The following is a 17,278-nucleotide window of genomic DNA, read 5'->3' as shown; positions in this document are numbered from 1 at the left end:
TAGGGCTGCTATGAACATAGTGGAGCATGTGTCCTTCTTACCGGTTGGGACATCTTCTGGATATATGCCCAGGAGAGGTATTGCTGGATCCTCCGGTAGACAAAGTTTTAAATATGTGTCTATGTAGTGATGTTCCTGTAACTGTCAGTATACTGGATTAAGTTCTTCATAACAACATTTGTACGTGAAACATGTTCTGACTTCATTTACCCAAAAAGCTGTACCTAGTTTAGAACATCCTCTGGTGGTCTGGCTGTTCACAAAAAGTTCATCTCAAGCGAGTTTGAATAGAGATGCGGCTCCTACCTTCCCGGGTCATTTGGATTCTGCTCGGGCAGTTGATTAAGTCAGATACCAAATGACCAAGTGGAGGCAGGAGGTTTAGCGCAGCCACCTGGATAGCACTGGCAGATCTCTCCCTTTCAGCCCCTTGGAGGTTTTATAAGCAACAATTACTTTTTCTTCTCTGTCTGCCAAACCTGAGAAAGCAGAGACAGAGAAAGGCCGGTCTCGAGTCTGCAGAGCCGAGGTGTTCTGGATGCAGACAGTTGGTCCTCAAAAGTTAAAGGCAGTCATGAGTTTCTCTTCAGATAGTCTCTTGAAACCACAAATGTTTCCTTTCTCCTCTTCAGCAGGAAGATCCTTCCAGGAAGAGGAAGCTTCAGGAGAAGAGAGAAGGAAGCACACAAGCCCTCAACTGGAACAAAGCCCGGACTTGTAGGAGAAACAAGAAAAGGGCCTCTGCCCAGGCCTCCAGGTACGTGTTCCTGCAGCCCCTTCCCAGTTCAGTGCAGATCTCCACTGACAGCAGTGCCTCCTCTGTAGGCTTAGGTGGGCACCACAGCACAGGGCAGTGTTGTGTTCACACTCAGAGGAATTTGCTGACTCAGTAGAGTTTCTCATTGTAATTTTACTCCTTAAAAATACTGTAACATGGGCTGGAGAGATGGCTCAGCAGTTAAGAGCGCTGACTGCTCTTCCAGAGGTCCTGAGTTCAATTACCAGCAACCACATGGTGGCTCACAACCATCTGTAATGGGATCCGATGCCCTCCTCTAGTAGACACAGACAGTGTACTCAGATACATAAAATAAATCTTTAAAAAAAATACTGTAATATAACCTTTTAAGACTTATATTTTTACCTGCTCCTTATAAAATGCTAACAGCTGTGGGAAATTTTAGAGAAAAGACCTAAGCTGTCCCTTATAACGTGCTACCTATGAAGTTGGTACTGTGCCCTAGAAACCCTGCTGTTTGGAGACACCATCTTCTCAGCCTTGCATTTCTTTATCTGGAAGAGTAGGGGGCTAAGCAGTGTCTGTGGAAACTCTGTGTTGCTGGGATTCCAGGCAGGGCTAAACCCTAAATCTAGTGTACTGTACGTTTCTCAGCTTGAAGAGTTTTTTAACCAGATGAGCAGTGTGTACGTTCATTCTGACTCCACATCCAGCGAAGTGGCCTTTGAGTTCTAGTTTTTCATCTTTGATTCCCAGCACAGCACATGTGTGTTGGAGCCTCTAACAGAGATGTTCTCCTTTCTTTCCTTATCTACAGTTAGGCTTTCCCGGTTCCGCAGTTCTCCCTCTGCAGGATGCCCCCTGCAGTGCCCAGTTTTCTATAGAAAGCTCCATTCCAAGATCCTGACCCCTGTCCTCATCAGTCTCTAAATAGCCAAGGCAGGAGCTCTCTCCCTCATGCAGGCTTTGCCTTTGAATCCTGGCATCCAGAGGCATCACCACCCTGTGAGCTTGGTTAGGTGCTCTAGCATGTTGTTTATAAGGTCCTCTAGCCCTTGCACATTTGAGTAGGTGTGAGGTTCCACTGTGCTATAATTGAGCATTCTGAGGGGTCAGAGCACCCAGGAAGGCTGTCACCAAGCTCAGAGTCCATGGTTCAGCATTGTCATAGCTCCTCCCAGGTCCTCGTCTGTATTCCGTGAAGACAGTCAGGTGCCAGTTCCAGGGCAGCTTTCAGGCTTTGCTCTATACATAATTCACACAAGGCAGTCAGGACAGTGGAAATTATCATGTTACATACCCCAGCATGCATGGTTATTTATTTGAGAATTGGAGTACAGTATTCTGTATAAGGGAAACATCAGGCCTTTTGTATTCTCCTATATGTATTTTTATAAATTTTACTTGTCACTTTAACGTACTGTATTTTCCTAAATAGGAACATATAGAAACATAAGAGTACAACTTCACCAAATAGTTTTAGAAAACGTCTTAAAGCATATTTCTGAGATCCAAGCAAATAATCAAATTGTTTAAAAGTAACTAGCGAGTAGTCTGTGTCTGCTCACAACTGAGACCATGGCAGACACAGGCAGGTGCTGCTGGATACCTGCTCTGTCCACAGCTTTCTGCCGTGTGCAGAAGCCAGTGACATCCCGCTCTGCATCTCCCATGTCTGGGCTGCAGTCTCATCATCCCACACACATCACACAGGCACTGCCATGACCTGTGCAGAGAACTCACAGGGTGCTTCTATATGTTTTAATTAAAAAAAAAAATGTATTGGTGTGTGCACACATGTGGGTAATTGGTGGGAGTGCATGTTAATGTGAGTGTGTGTACACACATGTCAGTATGTAGTGGGAGTACATGTTAATGTATATGTGTGCACATGTGGGTAAGTGGTGGGAGTACATGTTAAGTTAGTGTGGGTGTGTGCACACATGTATGTATGTGGTAGAAGAACATGTTAATGTGGGTGTGTATGTGCACACTTGTGGGTATGTGGTAGGAATACATGTTAATGTATGTGTGCACACATGTGGAGTTCAGAGGCTGATGTTGGGTATCTTCTGAGACAGTTTCTCACTGAACCTAGACAGCTCATCTGCCTGGCCAGTGAGCTGTAGGAATCCTTCTGTCTCTGCTGCTTCAGATCTGGGTGTAAAGGCCGCTGTGTCTAGTGTTCTACGTGTGTTAGGGATGGAATTCTGTTTTCCATGCACACATACCGAGCACTGATCAAGTGAGCAGGTCTTTCCAGCCCGTGCGTTTGTATATTTCTACTTAGGAAATAGCATTGTAACTACCTCCTTGAGGAAGTGCGGTTTAACTTCTGAGCTTTTGAGGGAAGAGGCTTATTCTTTGTACTGACTGCACGTTCACAACTGTGCGCCAAGTAGGGTTAGATCGGTAATGTCTAAGCAGATGTTTGCAAGTGAGAAGGGATATATTTAAATAAACACTCAGACCTTCAGGAGACACAAAGCAGCAGGTTCACACACTGAAAATCCAGATAAATCAGGCCAGGAGCCCTGGCTCTACCCTGAACTGCCAAGCGACTGCGCAACACTGGGGTCTGTTCTTCTCACTGTACAATGTGGAAATAGATTAAGTTTCCTTAAATTCATTCTGATTCAAAATGCTAACCTCTTTGGGGATGCAGGAGTAAAAAAAAAAATGAACCTATGACTTATGTGTGCTAAACATAGTTCTACCACTGAGCCATTTCCGTCTCCACATCTTTCAGGGACTTAGGGGCCTTTCTTGCTCATCCTCCTCCCACAGGACTGAGAGAGGTGGCCTCAGATTGTGATTTTTACCTGACACACAGAAAGTGTGTCTGTGTAATGAGATAGAGATGTGGTCTTTCTCACAGTTCTCCCAGGCCTTCTGAGCAGAGCGAACAGAGGCTTGTCTGCAGTGACGTCAGAAGCTGGTGTGCACAGGACGGCGCTGGGGAGACATGTAAGGCTGGCACAGAAGTTTCGGGCAGCTCCCCTGTACGGAGAGAGGAGGGTATGTAGCACTGGGATCCCAGTGGTGTCCTTGGGATCTGTTCTTTGAGCTTTTGAGAAATGTCATTTACAGGCCACGTAGCTGTTGGCAACTCCAACAGAAAGTTGTCAGGGTTAGATCAGAAAGCACATGCCCTTTTGAGCCTGAACATGGCTGCTGTCCCTCAAGTCTGTCCGTTCTCAATTGTCTTTGTGTATACTGTTGAAGGTACAGGACCAGTGTGCACAGGCCTTAGGCTGGGCCTCTTGGGGAAAGGGCAGAGCCAGGTAAAGCAGGATGTCCCACTTTTGAACTGGTGATTTCTGCATGGCTCTGTAGTTTCTAGATCAGGCTGCTGGTACACAAGGTGGGCAGTGCCCTGGGAGTGGAAGCTGTGCAGACACCAATTCCAGAGCCGGTGTAGGAGGGAGGATGGGGGCAGGAGGCCACTAAGGGTGGCAGTCGGAATGTAATCTGTGATCCAGTCCACACCGACATACCCACATATGAGCTCCACTTTGCACACTAGACACTAAGGCAACAGCCGTTATCCCTCTTCCTTGGTGATCCCCTTGAAAGATGGGTGTTGCTCTGAAGTATCAGTTGGGCATCAGTAATCAGCAATATTTTGAAACCTGAAATAAACATTTTAATAATAAAGGGGGGCATTGTAAGTCTCTCATCTATTCAGTAGAATAGACTCAATTTTCTTGATAGAAATTTTTGTTTGTTATTTCTAGAACCATTTGCATGTAATTCAGTCTGTTTTGCAGTTTGAGGCTCAGATCCCATGCTGGGCAAGTGCTCCTCTTCTGAGCTCCACAGAGCCCTGGAGCCAGTCTTAGATGAAGGTTCTACCTGGCCCTGCTGTCTATCCGCAGGCAAACCAGACTTAGCTTGTGCCCTGCTGTTCCTTCAAGTCTGTCATTTTTCACTAGCTGAGCAGAGGTGGCGACTGAGCATACCCTGCCCCTCTTACCCCCTTGTCCACTTGTTCCCATGGCACTAGTGGGAACTGTCTTGGTGCAGCACAGCCCCTCTTCTGCCTCTCCAGACAGTTACTACCAGAAGTCTGAGAAGAAGTGTGCAGACAAGTTTTGCTCGGACTCTAGCTCCGACTGTGGCAGCTCCTCCAGCAGTGTGCGGGCCAGCCGGGGCAGCTGGGGCAGCTGGAGCAGTAGCAGCTCTGACTGTGACAGGAGGCCAGTGGTGGACATACAGCACTTCCTGCCACCTGGTGAGTCAGAGGCCCCCTGTCTGCCTGCAGCCAGTGCAGGGCTACCGTACAGGGGACAGAGCGCTTGCCTTGCCTCAGGCTGTCTGCTTAGCTCTTCTCCTTTCTCCTCCCGATCTCCATTGTTACTGGTACTATTTCTGTCTTTGAAACACTTCAAAGACCTGAACAATTGTATATCTTTTTTATTGTACTAAAGTATGTCACGGGACTGACTGTTGGTTTTTTTTTAACCATTTTAAATGTACAGCGTGGTGGCATAAAGCACGTTCATTCATACTGTACAGCCATCGCCACTAGAACCTTCCCATCCTTCCAAACCGAGACTCTGTGTCCACTAAGCAGTCACTGCTGTTCCTCTCCAAGCCCCTGCTTGCCTGCTTCTGCTCTCTGCCCCTAACATGACTGCTCGGATGTCTCCAGTAACTAAGCCATGGATGATGTAGACATGCATGGTTGTCAGATGTGGAGTATATGGTTGTCCTGTATGGAGATCATGACTGATTATGACCCATGTATGATTGTTTTTGTGTGGAGCAGACATGATTTTGGATTATGATATTGGTCATGTATATGAATCGGATATGATTATGTTTTGCTGAAAGATTGATTTCACTCAGTGACATCCCGAGGACTCATTACAGAACATGTCAGCTCCCTTCCTTGTCGAGGATTGAGGACATTCCATTATGCATGTATGTTTGCTTATTGCAGCTCCTCAGTGGGCAGTTGGTCGCTTCTACTTTTTGGCTATTGTGAATAAGAATAATGCTATTATTGGCATGTAACCTCACGTATTTTTGAGAATTTAGTGATAAGAGATCAGCTATGATTGTATTCCTGTCTCCTAGAATTAATATCTTTTTCCCCACAATTGCTGTTTTATAGTTTTTGTTGTTATAGTGGTATTACATTTGTTATTAGGCATGTGCATGTGTATGTGTGTGTGTATGTGTGTTTGTGTGTGTATATTTTAAGTGTTTATATGCATACACCCCACACATACACACCCATGTTGCATATGTGGATGTCATAGGACAACTTGTGAAAGTTGGCTCTATCCTTACATCCTGTGGACGCCAAGGATTAGACTGAGGCCATCAAGTATGATAGCAAGTGCTTTCACACACACGCGCGCGCACACACACACACACACACACACACACACACACACAGATATATATATATATATATATATATATATATATATATATATATATATATAGGGAGGGATTGATTGATTGATTGATTGATTGATTTTTTTAAAGGGAAGAAAGCCCTTGATCATCTACCCACTTTTCCCAACAGAATCACTATCGTGATTGTTTTTGTGGGTACTTTTAGTATAATTTTTTTTGTGTTTATAATTCCATCAGAAACATGGGGAATTATTTGTTCTTAGGTTGTATAAATGAAACAGTAACTCAAAATAGCATTCTGCTTTTTGCTTTTGTTATTTTTTAATAGTCCTGGGTGAGCAGCCCGTTTTGTGAAGTTGTTTTCAGCACAGTGAAGGGACATGCAGAGACTCAGTAACGCTCATTCCATGATTCCCCGTGTATGTAGACGTGTTCACCTTGGGCCCTGAGAAAACTGCAGGCATGTCTCTGCTCCCAGTCTGGATCTGCACGAGGGCTCAAGGCAATACTTGCCCCATTCCGTGCAGGGTCCCGGGTGGCCATTCATGCTTGGCTCAGTATTTCCCAGAAGCCCAGGGCACTTGCCTCCCATCCCCTGCCCTCTCCATTATGGATGCCTCTAATAGAAGCTGGTAGACAGGTGTAGTGACCCAGCCCTGGACAGGAGCCCAACTCTGGCACTCAGGGGGGCTGCTAGCGGAGATTACAACTTTTAGATCATAATATAAGACCCTGACTCAAAACCTGTAAACAAAAAACAGGGATGTGGAATAGTGGCTTAGCATGTGCAGGATTCGGGCTTCAAATCCAAATTCAAATGGCAAGAGGGAAAAGATAGACGTGAAACTGCAATCCAGGTCCTCAGCACCCTTCTGTCTCCTTCCCTGTTCTCCACTCACCCCCTCAGTGTTTCCCTGATGCTCCCAAGGTTGCAGTGTCACAGATACATGTTGCGTGTCTAGTTGGTAATGTGCTTCATGTATAAAAAGGTTACAATTTTCTCAGCCTCTGTGAACGGATTGGCCCCCTCCTTGGAGAAAGTCTCTGTCTTGTGGAAACACAGAGTAGATGAGGGACAGGCTTTTGGCATTTTGGTGGGTGAGGAGGATTTTCATGGCTAGAGTCAGCCTGTTTTTCACACACTATTTTTGTACTCTGTTTACCAAAGGACCGAGAGTTTTCCAAGCAGTACACACACGGGGCTTGAATTGAAAACAAACTTCTAGGAAACATAGAAGGGCAGATTTGTGGAGAAAGAAAGGATGATATTTGAAGGATGGTAGTACAGTCTTCACGTTGTGCCAGAAGGTTAGAGGGTGACAGGAAAAGCATCCTGAACTTGGATACCCAGCACCACCCACATGGATGCTGGTGTGGTGATGCCCTGGAGGGCAGGGCAAGGGCAGATCCTTGGAGCTCATGGGGCCAGCTCTGTGATTAGGGGCAGGCCTTGTCACAACATCCAAGAAAATAACAGAAGAAGACCTCCAGCCCTGACCTCTGCTGACCCCGTGCATGGGGACACACACCTGCGCCCACACAGGCAAACCACCCACAATTCAAAGAACGAGAATGTGTGCTGGTTTAAAATGAAACAGAAAAAAAAAAATGAAAAAAGTAATAAAAAAAAAAAGAGCAAAAAAAAAACAAAAAAAAGTAAAATGAAACAGCTAGATCGTGTCAACATGCTCTGATAACACCTTCTTTCAATGCAGGAGACGGTGTTTCCCCACAGGATTTCCCTTCAGAAGCTTCGGTCCCCTTGAGCCTCCCACAGCATGTCTGCAGCTCCACGTGAGTATTGGAGGTCCTCCCTCGCTCCTCGCCGCCTCAGGGCCACGTTCTGCTTTTCTGTCAGTGAGGTGCTTCTTGGTGCTTTGCTACGTAGGCTGAAATCAAAAAGCCTTTTACAGACAGAGAAACCCGATCTGATTATATTAGTAACTCAAACGAGTGACCATCGTCATGGCTCATGTGGAGACTCTCTGGTTTTGTTGTTTTCTCAACAATGTGGCCACACTAGGAACCATCTCCCCTGAGTAGGACTTGAATTCAGTCTGTGCACCAATAGTTCAGTGCCTGCAAGGGCCTGGTAGACACAGTCACAGTCTCTTTGTACCATGCTTTCTTCAGCATTGCATGGGGGTGGGGAGCAGAGATACAGTTGCCCCTCAGCTTCTGTTTGTAGTAGATTCTAGGACCTACACACATGGCCAACTCTACAGATCCCTCATATAACATGGATGGTGACATGTGCCTGTCATTCTGGCACTCAGAAGACTGAGGCAGGAGGATTGTCATGAATTTGAGTAGCCTGTGCTTTGCACTACTAAGGACTAGACTGATTATCCAGTATTATGTGGCAAAACCCTGTCTCAAAATAGGAACAAAATGAGACTGTTTTCCCAGGACTATTTTTGCCAGTCCTCCCATATACATTAAGTCATGTCCAGATACTGAGAGTGCTAACTTGGTACAAATGCCTGTGATGGCAGTGTCAGGCGGCCTTTTAGGGCATCCTTACGAGAGAAAGACAAGTGGGTTGTCAGTGCCCATTCAGCCTTTGTAGGTCCTACATGGCAGCTGCTGTGCAGGACTCCCTCCAGAAGTTCTCAGACCACCCATGTGGAATCAGTGATGACTGAGGGTCAGCAGTGCCTTTCATAATGAGAGGAATGTGGCATCAGCATGCAGGATAGCACTTTGGCATGACCCCAGGGCCCCTGGATGCCATGTGAGAAAGACTTGGCTCACACACATGAAAGCTCTCTGTGACCTATCAGAGGTAGAGAGCCACTGAGCTGTGAAGACTGCTGCTGTCTGTATTGGAAGCTGCAGCTGACGTCACGGTATCCTTCAGCTCTTGCCTGGCTCTGTGCATCTTTCATATCTGTGTTTCTGAAGGGATTATGGTCAGACTCAAAGGAGATTTGGCAACGCGGTTTTCAATTTTCCTGCATGGAAGTCATGGTTTCCTGTCTTCCCTTTGCCTGCAGAGATGTGAGTGTCCTGCCTGAGTTCACAGAGTCCCCCTGTCCTGGTCTTCCTGCCACACCTGCAGGTGCTGGAGAAGAGAAAGGTAAGGCTCACGGCAGGCATCAGCCAGGCTCTGTGCTGGGCACTGGAGAAGGCACCTCAGGCCGGGGTGGGGGGGGTGGGGCTCCCAACCTCCTGCTCTGTGGATAGACATCAGCTGCCCCAGCTAAGCATTCTACATCAGTGTGAACACCCTCAGCAGCCATGACACAGCCAGCCAGAAATGTTCCAGAGCTCTCAGCAGAGCCTCCTCTGCACCGAGCTCACTGACCCAGTCAGAGATAACAGAAACAAGAGAACAGAGCTGAGGTGTGAGCAAGCCAGCACAGTGGGCTTGCTCTGCTCGCCTGCCCCTCCGTGTGGGACCCACTAACTGGGCATCAGCAGCCTAGCTAGAGGCAGGTTCCTGAACCAGGATGTGGCAGAGCTGAGCACTAGCTGCACTTCCTACAAGTGGGAAAGACAGCCAGAGGAAACCCTGCCTCCCACTGGGGCCTCCAGTGAGGAGTCATGCCCTCCTCACCATCCATTCCCAACCCTAACATTCTTTCTCTTCGTTTTCTATCTGTCTTTTTTCTGGCATCCTGTCTTATTCTGGGGTTCTTCCAAATCAGGGTCAGGAATTGTGGCAGGACATGCCCGAGTTTTTCTCTTGGTGGCAGCTTTAGGTTTGACATACGTACTTGTTTCTGTGCATAGAAGCTCCTGACACGCAGAGTGCTGCCCAGAGGGAGGAGGGCTCCAGGTCAGCTTGGGCTACACGGCAAGGCAAAAGCTTGCAACCATTGCAGAGGTTGCAATAAGGAGGAAAGATTAAGCTGCCTCGTTGCCATCTTGCAAATGTTCTGGACTTGTCAGAGTTAATGGAAACAAATTGTTGGTGAACTGGACCTGGTCATTAATCCATACAACACAAATGTTTCCAATGAAAGAAAATGCAAAATTCAGTCATTTCTACTTTGCCAAGCCAAGGTTTGGATGAAGGTTTGGCTGGCTTACTCATTTCTGTGAGCTACTAGAGGATAGAATTTAGTTAATCCTGTCCTCTATTAAGAAACAACAAACTCCAGATACCCAGGGCTAGCAGAGCTCAGCAGAGGAGCCCCTGCCTGGTAAGCACCAGGCTCTGGGTTCCATCCCCACGCCATAAGCTGGATTTACCTCAGTGGCGGCTACTCTGCTTTTCTTCTGTCTGCTAGAGTTTCTGTGAAACCTCGTGTCCCAGGCTGGGTTTACATGTGTGTTTCAGATGTCGTTACCTGCTACCCATTAAGAACTACTTTTTTTTTTTAATCACCTCTTGCACTGCTTGGCCGAGTCCTGATGAGGTCAGTTGTCCCCTGGTCTGCTGTGCATGGACACTGTCCTGCCCATTTTGCTCTCCCTCACCTTGATACTTTTGCCCCTGCCCTGCAAAAATGCCTGGCCCCTGGGGAGTGAGTTCCTTGACTTCCATAGGTAACTGCCTTTGCCTTGCAAAGCTCACGGTAGTGTTGCTAGTCCTGCCCAGCCCCAGCCTCTGAGGGGTAACACCCACCCACCAGCAGGTCTGCTATTCTCAACTACCCACAGTGGCATCCGCTGTCCTGGTCTACTTGCCTTCTGCCTCAATCTAGTTGTTCCTGCTTCTTACTCCAGACCTTCAGAAGTTCCCCTCACCCACACTGGCCTACCATGGAAGGCCATCTGCTTCTCTCCTGTTGCCTCCTTCTGTCCTGGGAGTCTCGCCCATTCCTGTCCCTTCTCCACTGTCAGTTGCTACCTCTGATGAGTCCTTCCTGTCAGGACATGAGTGTGCGGTGATCCCTCCCATCTGTCAGACCCCAGCAGTAGCCATACCCTGCCTCAGGATGTCCATCTCTGCCTGCTGTTGGGTTCCATGGCTCCTGGCCCAGAGGCCTCCTTAGGGAGTCTGTGTTGGTGATGACAGCTCCCTCTGTCCTCACCCTCAATGCCTGTGTCCCCTTCTCACCACTGCTCCCCTGAAGCAGAAGTCAGGCCCCTGACATGGCTGTGTTACCCCATCCTTGGTCCCATTTGTCTTCAGTCCCCATGGACCAGTTTCCGTCGTGCGTTGCTCATTCAGTTCCCCATCACCTGAGGAACCCTGGATCTTCAGAGCCTGAGCCTTGATTCCTGCTCCTCCCTCTTTTCTGTGGTTGGCTCCTCTGCCAGTCTTCTCCACATTTAAAACTTCAAGTCTCAACTTGAATTCCCACATCTCTCAGATTTGTGTCTATAGCTTGGGCCTCTCTCCTGAAATGTAAACCATCTTACAGCCAACTTATGGTTGAACACCTTTGCTTCGGAGTCTAACAGCTACTGTACACAGTGCTCGCATCTCCAGTCCCTTTTTCTAACGGCCTAGGCCCCAATCTCAGTCATCCTGGGGCCTTCTTTCCTAGGTCACCCTTCCCTTCTCAGTCTGTGGAGCCTGGCAGCTTGCTCCCCGCCTCCTCCCTGACTACCTGCTCCCAGAAGTCCTTACTGATGCCTGACAGATGACCTCCTTCTGCCTTCCCCCTTTTACTGAGTGCCATTATGTGTTACACATAAGTGGTATGACATGACTGTCAGGGCTGGGAAGCCCCTGAGATTTTTCTTCCTACTCAGAAGTTAATGTCTTGTCTGGAAACAAGAGACTCTGGCTCAGACAAGTCTCACAGGACATCAAGAGACGTGAGCTTCGTTCTGTCAGTTCTTCCTCCATTGCAGCAGGGATAACACAGACCCGAATAGACTCCTGGTTTTAGGGAACCCAAGACCTGATGGGTGGGAAGCATTGTTCTCCCGAGCTTGCCACAGGCGGACATTGGTTCTGCCCTGTGCAGTATGGCAGGCAGTGGTGGTCCCACACCAGAAGTGTACTGCTTCCTGTGGCTGGTTGTGACAGCTAGGCATGTTACATGCAGTGCCGAGGCAGCCTGGCAGGGAAGGTGCAGCCCTCCTAGACTGGCAGCTGTGTGACAGAATGAGACACGGGTTTCCTGAGAGGGATAGTTGCCATTTTGTCTCAGACATAGGGCTATGTCAGCTGCACCAATGTGGAGTGTCCTGAGCAGCCTCAGAAAGACACCTGAACAAGATGGATGTAGATGTGGCAGGAGAGGAACCCACATCTCTGTCCAGCAGCAGGCGTGTCTGCTTGGTGTCCTGCTGCAGGCCCCAGTATGTCTGCTGGCTGAATGTGTAGCCATGGGAACTTCTGCCCAGCACTCCCACTGCTCAGCAACCAGGGTTTTCCCACCAAAGCACAGTGCCAGGCCAGTCAGCCCCTAGTCCCTCTCTCCCTCCTTCACTATTTAATCACTGGTTTTTCTCTGTGGAGACCCAGTAACACCTACTTTGGACCTTCTCAGACTGCTCCCCACCTAGCTGGAACTTCCAGATGCATATGACTCATTCCCTGTCTGCAGTCACATCTTCAGCAGAACGGTCCCTCAGAGAGGCCTGAACCACCAGACTTAGGATTGTCATGTGGGCCGGGAGGTGGTGGCACACACCTTTAATGCCAGCACATGGAAGGCAGAGACAGGCAGATTTCTGAATTCAAGGCCAGCCTGGTCTTCAAAGTGAGTTCCAGGACAGCCAGGGCTATACAGAGAAACCCTGTCTCGAAAAAAAACAAACAAAAAAAAAAAGAATTGCCATGTGGACTCTCCATGTTGTGTTCTGCTCTTAAACCTTCCTCCTTGAACCCTCAGGTCTGTATCCACCCGGAGGCCTGTGGCCTTCCCAGCCGGTGTGTCTGACCAGCAGCTTCAACTGCCCAGTGGAGAACGGTGCCCCAGGGGTGTCTCAGGAGCCCACCTCCATCCCTGACAGGTAGGCCCCACTGCTCTTATACAGCTCCGCTTGGCAACTGGAGCCGGAGCTGGAGCTCAGGGCAATCCCACGGATACTCGGACTGTGCCTGGGAGCTTTGTGTTTTCTGCCTTCTGGAGTTACACTGTGCTTTCAAACAGCAGCCGCTGTGAGGAACATGAAGTCTGAGCAGTACAGCTGGCAGCCCCACCTGGCATGCCCCTATAGATTGAAAGCATGATTTCATACATGGACCAAATCTGAAGTGCTCCTATTACCTTCTCCCAGGCAGATCTTCATTTTCCCGTGGCTCATTCTTAAACACACTTACAAACTGAAACGGATCAGAAACCTGATATCAGAAAATTGTTACACAATAGCAGTCTGCCGTACTATGTTACTCAGTGAGGGGACCTGGCAAATGTCAGTGTCTGATGTCACAGGACCCACTTGATGGCTCATTGTTACAGTATCCCCACCTTATCCCTGTAACGCACATCAGCCTGCAGTGACTGCAGTACCAGACAGGTTACAGTGCTGACCTTTGCAAGCGGAATGCTGCTTGTATTCTGGGGACAGCTGGACATTTGATTAGCAGGACCAGCATGACAGAGCTCTTCAGGTGTATGCTGGGGCACTGAGGGTCCCCTGTCTTCCCATGATGCTAACACAGCTGCAGCCAGATTCTAGCTAACAGATGCGGTTTGGAAGGCAGCGTGCTCTTGACCCAGCCAACTGTCCTGCAGGTACAATGTCCTTGGCAAGAAGCTAAGCCTCTGGCTCTGACTTGACAGAACACACTGTTTATGTCCCTATCCTGGAGACTTGCGGATGAGGATGCAGGGCAGTAGAGCCATTCCTCTGACATGATTTTTGTTTGTTTTTTGTAGCAGTTTCATTGATTGGAGTGCATCCTGCGAAGGCCAGTTTCCCAGTGTGTACTGCCCTCTGGAACTGAACGATTACAATGCCTTCCCAGAAGGTAAGGCACTTGGCCAGTGCCAATGCACTTTTGCATTCTCAGAAGTCAAAGTAAGGTGCCTGTGCACCTAACAGTGTGCAGCCTGGATCCGTGAGGGGGCTGCTACTTGGATCCACTTGTGCACATGGAAAGAGGCAATTTTGAATGGACCCTCCCGGCAGTCCTTGCTCTGGTGTCTGGGGGCTTCTGTGTGTAACCTCATCCCACTGTGTCCTGTAAATTAAGTTGAAATGAGTCACTTATGGCTCTATAGCCTGAACAGGGCAGCTGTTCTATTGGGCAGCAGGGCCACAACTTCTCAGTAGGAGACTCTCCTATGGGATAGACAGGTCCTGACTTTACCCCTGGGTCTGGGGAACCCTGAAGGAGGGAACCAAGCTTGGGGCAGGAATAGTGGGCACATATAGGTGCTCCATCAAAACACGTGTGTTACAATAAGTATTAAGAGCTGGGGAATTCCCTGAGTATCTGGAAACTGCAGGATAGAGCTGGGCCAGCATTTCTCTTGGCTGGCACTGCCCTTCCCAGCCACGTGTCCAGTGTTGATTCTGACACTGCATTATAGCCAGCTAACCACAAGAGGGAGCTACAGCAGCTGTCTCCCTAGGATTAAGGCTTTAGTACTTGTAAGTACTTTATGGGGCCATGTGATCTATATGCAGGTTGATGAGGGTGGGGAGGGCTGGTAATTAACAAAATAGAGAGCTCGTAGCTGGGAGGTGTATCCAAGAATGCCTGAGCCCTGAGGGTTCCATCCGCACCCGGCCCTGAATGTTGTGGGGTTTGAGGGGAGGGAAGAAGTTTGGCACTGTCGGCTTCTTTAGAAATACTCTAACCTATGTGTGTTAGAAGTATCCCCATGTGATGAGTGGGTACAGACACCTCAGCCCTGCTGGGCGCTCTGCCTCAGCATGCAGACTGCACTCAGGGTTAGGGCAGCCTTTATCCTCCACTGAGAATTCAGCACCTCACCAACACAGTTTTTTCTCCCATCCCTCACAGAAAACATGAATTATACCAATGGCTTCCCCTGCTCCTCGAAAGTTCAGACGGACTTCATTGGCCACAGCACCCCCTCTACCTGGAACACTCCGGCCAGCATGCCCGCTGCCTGGGGCCATGCCAGTCTCGTCAACTCTCCAGTGAGTGCCGCCCTTCCTGTTCCCCTGCACTGCTTTCTCTTCCTGTGCTCTGCTCCCTTCAGCACAGAGTGCAGGTCAGGCAGACTGGTGGGATTTATACACAAGAGTAGTGGCCGCGTTCTGAAGTCTGTAATGTGGAGACAGGCAGGAAGTCTGTGTCACAGGCCTTCAGTGGCCTCCATGGCCTTCAGTGGGGTTAGAGGTGAAAGAGGGGCTCTGCAGCTGTCTGTAGTGCCCACATTGTCTCTCCTCACACCCACACTACACAACACTGTGTCTCCTCAGGCCCACACCACACAACACTCTCTCTCCTTGTGCCCACACCACACATTTCTTCACGGGAGACATTTGACTGAACCCTTTAGATTGCAAATAGACTTAACAGATCAGATGAAAATGTCATAGCAATGGGACGGTTTAACAGCTCTCAGGTAGGCAGGTAGACATGACATCATGGCCGTGTCCCCAGGGGTATCTCTTCAGTCTCAGTGTTTTGTCTGCAAAGCCCCTTCTTGGTCTCTAACCTTTGGCTCTCTTGTCCACCTTTGTTTCCGCTTCAGTCCTACCTCACGAGCACCCGAAGCTTGTCTCCCATGTCTGGACTCTTTGGTTCCATCTGGGCCCCACAAAGTGAAGTGTATGAAACTTGCTGCCCCATCAGCCCTGCCACAGAGCATGCGACCCACATGGAAAACCAGGTCATGTGCAAGGAGTACTACCTGGGCTTTAACCCGTTCCGTGCCTACATGAACCTGGACATATGGACTAGCACAGCAAATCGCAATGCAAACTTCCCCCTGTCCAGAGACTCCAGCTACTGTGGGAACATGTGAGGGACTGAGCTTTGAGCAATGTGAATAAAGGGCCTTGTGTTTTGATTCCTAGCGTAAACTGGTTGTTGCGATAGAGTACAACATTGGTGGATATTTTGGCACTTTTATATAAAAATAAATGTTTTGTTTGTTTGTTTGTTTGTTTTTGCTTTTTAAAATCTGGGTGTTTGTTTTTTTTTACCCCTTTGCAAATGAGTTTTACAGACTTGGCATCCCAGGTCATAACTTCCACCACAGGAAGGGGAGGCTATGGCTTCTGTCCACGCATCCCAAGTACCTGTGGGGATGCTGCAGAGTGTGACTTAGTCCATCACTGCCTCTGGCAGTCAGTGCTTTGGAAGAGGACCTTGTGGTCTGGTGAAGGCTAGCCAGAAAAGTCCACCTAGCAGGAAGTCACTTCCCGATGGGGGTGTCCAGGAAAAAGGGCTTGCTCTCTGGTCCTGGGGCTGCTTCCTGTTATCCTGTGGTAGCAGTTGTCCTAGCCGCTCTGCTAGGCAGTCAGGGTTGGACAGCTGGGAAGGGGGCACTTCCTTCCTCAGCACTAGCACTGAGGGAGTCGGGTGCTGGTGACTGAGCCCTCGGCTTGTCACTGGCGTTAGAAGCCTGCTCTGAAGTGGCAGTGTCTGTTGCTAAGAATAAACTTGGAGAACAGTTTCAAGTTTGAATAAAAGTTTCTTATTTTTATATCCCACTTTGTCTTTACTGGAGGTTGAGGCTGGGGTGGATTTTGAGTGGGGCACTGAAGTTGTTTGGTTTACTCCTTTCACTGTGGGAGCCCTGAAGGGAGACAGATGTCCTATAAGCTCAGGTTCCCTTTGGTAAGGCAGAGCCTTCTGGGCATATAGTTCTGGGGAGCCCACTAGACATCAAGTCAGAATCCTGGTGTGGGTGAAACAGACCCTCCAGGATTGAATAATATTAATTCATTTTTATTTTTGTTTCTATAGATACCTTAACAGCCATGTTCCTGTTGCTATCCATAAAAACCAGAGAGTAGAAACAGCACACATTTATTGACAGATTATAAACAGTGGTACATCCAAGAAATGGAATTCCACCCTGTCTTAAAGAGGAGTGGAATTGATCCATGCCGGAAGGATAAGCTTTGAAAACAGTATGCTCAAAGGAATAGCCAGGTAAATGCTGGCTGACTCTACCTGTGACGTCCTGTGGACAGACAGGTGATTGACAGCAGAACAGTCGCTTCCTAGGACGAGCATAGGGAGAGTAGGGAGTTAGCCTTGAGTGGCATAGAGCTCCTGTTTGGAGTGACACATTCTGCAGACGGGGAACAGTTCCTTAGCACCGTGAACAGTGCCCGGAAACTAAAACAGTTAAATGGTCACCTTTGTGCTTTGTCCACTACAGTAAA

At 48.5% G+C, this 17,278-nt stretch overlaps 1 protein-coding gene across 1 annotated transcript in view; it reads left to right on the top strand.

The window, feature by feature from the left end:
* The window catches only part of Tmem131l (transmembrane 131 like), a 142,235-nt gene extending 126,193 nt beyond the window's left edge, over positions 1–16,042 (top strand). The window contains exons 27-35 of the mRNA XM_021157333.1: positions 633–757; positions 3,618–3,757; positions 4,791–4,973; positions 7,825–7,903; positions 9,106–9,188; positions 12,850–12,970; positions 13,840–13,931; positions 14,934–15,073; positions 15,634–16,042. Of these exons, the coding sequence (XP_021012992.1) occupies positions 633–757; positions 3,618–3,757; positions 4,791–4,973; positions 7,825–7,903; positions 9,106–9,188; positions 12,850–12,970; positions 13,840–13,931; positions 14,934–15,073; positions 15,634–15,906 (1,236 nt within the window). The 3' untranslated portion in view covers positions 15,907–16,042. The remainder of the gene's footprint in view (positions 1–632; positions 758–3,617; positions 3,758–4,790; positions 4,974–7,824; positions 7,904–9,105; positions 9,189–12,849; positions 12,971–13,839; positions 13,932–14,933; positions 15,074–15,633) is intronic.
* The last annotated feature ends 1,236 nt before the right edge of the window (positions 16,043–17,278 follow it).

Source organism: Mus caroli, chromosome 3, assembly GCF_900094665.2.
Source record: "Mus caroli chromosome 3, CAROLI_EIJ_v1.1, whole genome shotgun sequence".
Lineage (NCBI taxonomy): Eukaryota > Metazoa > Chordata > Mammalia > Rodentia > Muridae > Mus > Mus caroli.
The sequence above is the reverse complement of the archived record's forward strand: the minus strand, read 5'-3'. Positions and strand labels throughout refer to the sequence as shown.